We start from the raw sequence: 5,028 nt of genomic DNA, 5'->3' as shown, positions 1-5,028 counted from the left end.
AGGTGGAACAAAATGGCGAAATCTAACATGGCCGTTCGTAGTTGGTGACTCCAAAATAAACAGCGTGTGTCCTTCCCTCCCTGCAGACCGGGTGTGCCAGCAGCCAGGGCTCTCCCTCTGGGTCCCCTTCCAGAACGCCGCCACTGCGGTCACCAACCTCTACAAAGGTAAGGGGCTGCCCACCCCCCGCAGCCCTCCCTGCCGAGCCGGGCCCCGCTCTGCCTCCTGCCCCCAGCTTACTCATAAGCAGGGCCTGTTAATGTCTCTTATTCACCCTGATAAAATCTAACCCGAGACTGCTTCCTGGATCTTGCAAGTTTTCCCTGGGCCACTTTAGCTGATGGTAGCTGAATCTTTTCTGTTGCCTCATGTCAGTGACTAATAACTTAAAAGCTCTTTTACTTCAAGACTCTTGAAAAAGGATGTTTTTAATGTTGTGTCTTGCTGTCATGAATTCAAGGGAAGAGTGCAATAGCTTATTAAACAGTACTTAAATTTCCTCCATTTTGTATGTTTCATGATGTAGTAAATGCTGAGATACCAGTATAATACATCTACATTTGTGCTGAGCCATAGGTTGGGCTTAGTGTTTGTAAAATTCTGTATAGATGTTGTGTGACGAAAAGTTTTCTTGTGGTGGGGAGGCTGCTTAAATAAACCTCACAGTTTATTTTTAAGCACTAGAAGAATGATTGTGTCCAGGGTGTCTGTAAGAAAGCAGTGTTAGCCAAAACTTTGATAGGAGTGCACTCTGTATGTGGCTGTGCTCTTTTGCTGTTTTACTGTGTGTTTCCATCTGTCAGGATCTGTTTCTGAACTCTGCTTTTCCTTGGGGTGTCACAAGAATTTTTGTCCGCAGAAGAATCATTCAGTGGTTTCTAGTTTAAGAGATTGTACCAAAATGATATTTATATTGGGGGAGGCTTTAATTGGCACAGTGGGATTCCAGTTTACTCTCTTCCATTCCTAGGAAGGAAAAAGCTTCAAAGTTCCAAACTGTTGTTTTTCTCACGTGTAGTTTGATTTCTGAGTTGTGGGATGTTTGTTTTTTCTTGATCTATATAGCATTATCTAGAGTTCTCGCTGCATGCTCTTTCATTTGTCTTCAGTTTTCCCATTTTGGATTTGCTTTAAGCAGTCAAAGTTAGTAATGTGTTTGTGGTGGCTGATTTGGTTTCTGACAGATGTGGACAGAGCAAGGAGGAAGTGTAGGTGCATAACCCTCACTGCCAGAGACTGGACTCTTGCAGAAGGTGTATTTGGGTGTTGTGTATGTGTCATAGGCCATATAAAGGGGCAGCACATCACATCACATAACAGGGTAGGTGTTGGCCTGAGGGAGTGGGTCACTAGAACATGGTCTGGGATGCTAGTAACCTGAGCATGGTGTTAGAGTAGCAACAAGGTTAATAAGTTGTCTGGAATAATTATAGTCTTTTTTACAAATGGCATTGCTTTCCCTTACAGGATCTTAACCAAAAGGAAACAGCCTAAGTATTTGTAATAAAAACTTTTGATTACTTGTGCTATAGGGAGCACGAGCCCTATTTTTTTTCTGCAGCAGTGTGATTAACACAGCATGTGTATGTGGTGATCAGGGAAACTAGAATTTAAGTAGGAAGCTGTCTTAAGTCAGGTGTAATGTAGTACTTCAAAAAACAGCACCTGAAAGATCTTTCCTTAAAAAATATCTTTAAGAAGTGCAGGAGTACCTCAGTTATTCAGAACTGCCATTTTTCAGTTTTAAATTAACTTCCAAGTGGGTAGAAATTTGTTGAGAACAGAGGTAGAACCATCTAGGCGCTGGCATACCAGGCAAGTTGGAGTCTCTTAATGTGATGAACATGGCTCTTTAAAAATCTTCTGTTTCTCACATACTCAATGTTTGTGTTTTGGAGGACTCGGTCAAAACACTGGAGAAGTTCTTGGTGTGGTAAACTGAACACCACAACCTACCTCTTGCCCTGTCAGCTGGTTTCTGATCTGATAAATGTTAGGCATTTTGAAGCATCATAATTCTTTTAACAAGAAGTACATGAGGAACAATGCATACGGAGAATCCCACTATGTCTTGAATGGCAGCATTTTTTCTGAAAATAGGTTAGAGGCTTAATGTCGCACCACACTGTGAAGGCCTTGGATCTGAGCTATAGAGACCTCATTTAAAGACACTTGATTATCTTCCAGATTATATTAAAGAAGTGAAGGCATGGCTTGTAGCATAGGATTTAGAATTTAAGGCCATTCTAGAAAGTCGTAGGCATATATTAGAATAAGACTTCTGAGTCTGCAATTTACTTGATTAAAAACCAAATGTTTGGTAATGTTAGTTTTGACTTAGTAATTTCAGGATGTAGGCAACTTGATTGCTTATCTTTTGCCAGTATAACTTTGTAAACAAAGTAGTTGTAGCTTTTACTGTAACAATCTAATCTTTCCGTGGGTAATGATGCTTAAAATTTGTCCAGGCTATGTCAGTGGTCAGTATGTTTGACCTCATAACTAGTTCATAGTCCTTTATAAAGCCTTCTATACGAGGAAAGCGGGTTATTGACATAAAGCTGGGCTCCTTGCCTCTTAGAAGGACTCTCATGGTATTTCAGGGAGTGATTAAAGGAATGTTGTCAGTTTCCAGGTTAGTGCCAAGGCCTTTGGGTAGCTTTTACTAGTGAGTGCATTGGAGCCTTAGCTGCTGTGGAGTACAAAATGGTTGGAGGAATACTGTTGTGTTGCCATTGCTGTCACAGGAATTGCCATTCTTAAGTCTAGCCTTTTGATTATGAAGTGGTGTAGGCAAAATACTCTTGGAGTGCATAACAGTAACTGACATGTTAAGTATACTCTATACCTGCATAGCTTGCATTCTAACAGCCCCAGGATTTAGCTATAATTAATTTGAGATATTTCTTTTTTTGGTAGGCTGTGTTATCTTTAAAGTGCTGCTCTTTGATAGTGTAGATTTTAGTGCCATCTTTTGTGGACCATGCAATGGTGCTTTAGAATGTAAATCTAAGGATAGCATTTAATACTGATTGGTTTTTTTGAGTGTGAGAAAACTAGATGAGGTGTGTGTCACTGTTTACCTGTAAACCGGTATCTTGGACAACTGTTCTTAACTAAATCTCTTGTTCTGGGCGAATGGTTCCTATGTTGAACTTGATTAGTAAAGCAAGAATATAAAAAGCTGGTTTAATCAGCTCTGACAGATTTTTTAAAAAATCTATGGAAATCAAGTAGATGAAATTGGAGTGGATATGTTGATGTATTTTAGTGGAGCAAGAGCTGGTGTAGTTGTAACTTTCATAAAACTGGAATAGCTGTTGGCAAAGCTCTGATAACAAATCTGACAAGATGAGTGCAATTGTGTGGAGAATATGGTTTGTCCCACCTGTTACTGTTGTGTGGGATTTACTCATACTTAAACCAGTAGCCAGAAATGTACTTACCACAGTTTGAAAGCGATGTAAGGCATTTAAGAGTGCTTCTTAGAGGCACAGTTATAACTGATATGTACAGGTGACCAGTTACAGTGGTGGAGAATGAAATTGCGTTTTGTAGGATTAATTGCAAATAATGTGTTTAAAGCTTCGGTGTGTCATATTTGCAATGGGATCTTAAATAGGTAAGGAAAGTTTAGACATTCCTTTGTAAATGGTATGTTGCCTAATGGAAAGGCATTGTGGACACTTGTGTTCTAAGTAGTTTCAAGACTCGCCTCCTGCAGATTCCCTCTGCAATTGAAATTCAGATGAAACTAGACAGATTTTAATAAAATTCCTTCTATCTGAATCAAGAAAAGCAGTTATTCCTTTTGTTTCATGGGGTTTCTTGACTGTACTGATGCAGTCTTAAGAGATGCTCTTAAGTGCGTTGTCTGATTTAAATACCTTTGTCAGACTGACAAGCTCAAAGTGTGTTTTTTAATGTTAATACAATGTAGTTTCATAGTGTGGTAGTGTTGACCTGAAGTGTAGTAAATACTGTTCAGGTGGTGCTTGAGTTGCTGTTGATTTTGACTTGTAAAGGGGGTGGAACTTTTTAGCTAATACTCTTTGGGTTTAAGATGACTCATCTTCAGTGCTAGCTAATTTGTCACAGCTAACTTGGTACTGTGTTACAGTAGCCTGCAGAAGATGGTTGACTGGAAGCCATGTGAGTGTGCCATACTATATATTGCTTTGTCTGTAACACTTGCTAACTTTTTTCTGTCTTCTTGCAGAGAGTGTGGATGCCCATCAGCGAAGCTTTGATGTAGGAATTCAGATTGGCTATCAGCGGCGGAATAAGGATGTCTTAGCTTGGGTTAAAAAACGCAGAAGAACTATTCGTAGAGAAGACTTGATCAGCTTCCTATGTGGAAAAGTTCCTCCTCCAAGAAATTCTAGAGCTCCCCCAAGACTGACTGTAGTATCCCCTAATCGAGCTACTTCAACAGAAACTAGCTCATCTGTAGAGACTGATTTGCAACCCTTCCGTGAAGCCATAGCTCTGCATGGTAACAGTAACTTTTTCAATACTACTTGGTTAAAGTTGGGTGGGGGTTCTTAAAGCATGTCTGGCTCTTGGCCATTGTTGGTGTCATAATGTCATGTACTTGATGTTCCAGCTGAAGGTATCTTCTTAATTCTCTAAGGGGGTTTTTGCATCTATAAGGCATGTAGCTACTAAAAAGATATGTAGCTAAATATTTTGAATGAGGAAGAGGTATTGAATAAAAATGAGGTTTGGATCTGTAATCTACAGCTGTGAACTCAACAGTTAAGTATCAACTCTTGGTAGTGTTTTTGAAGCATGAAGGGGCTTGCCATTCATACCAATGCTGAAGTAAACAGAATTCTTGGAAAATGATATTACACTAGCAACTAGTTAAGTATTAGAATTTGATTAGTAACAAGTAACTGGCACATTTTCGCAGGTTTAGGGAGGGAATTCAATGTCTGAAGCTTCTATCTCTAGGGTACCTTACCTCACTCTAGTACTCTTGTTATGTGCTGGATAATGTGGTTCATCATCCTACTCAGAGTGCCC

The 5,028-nt window shown here is 39.8% G+C and overlaps 1 protein-coding gene across 1 annotated transcript; it reads left to right on the top strand.

The window, feature by feature from the left end:
* Positions 1-86: 86 nt before the first annotated feature.
* Positions 87-4,495, top strand: LOC104457933 (UPF0472 protein C16orf72; the record flags this gene model as incomplete). The annotated part of the gene is made up of 2 exons (XM_010073044.1): positions 87-167; positions 4,220-4,495. Coding segments are annotated over 2 exons (357 nt in total), but the record flags the coding sequence as incomplete, so codon positions are not given.
* Between the last annotated feature and the right edge of the window lie 533 nt (positions 4,496-5,028).

Source organism: Pterocles gutturalis, unplaced genomic scaffold (assembly GCF_000699245.1).
Source record: "Pterocles gutturalis isolate BGI_N339 unplaced genomic scaffold, ASM69924v1 Scaffold53092, whole genome shotgun sequence".
NCBI classification, from domain to species: Eukaryota; Metazoa; Chordata; class Aves; order Pterocliformes; family Pteroclidae; genus Pterocles; species Pterocles gutturalis.
This window is presented reverse-complemented; position numbering and strand designations above follow the sequence as displayed.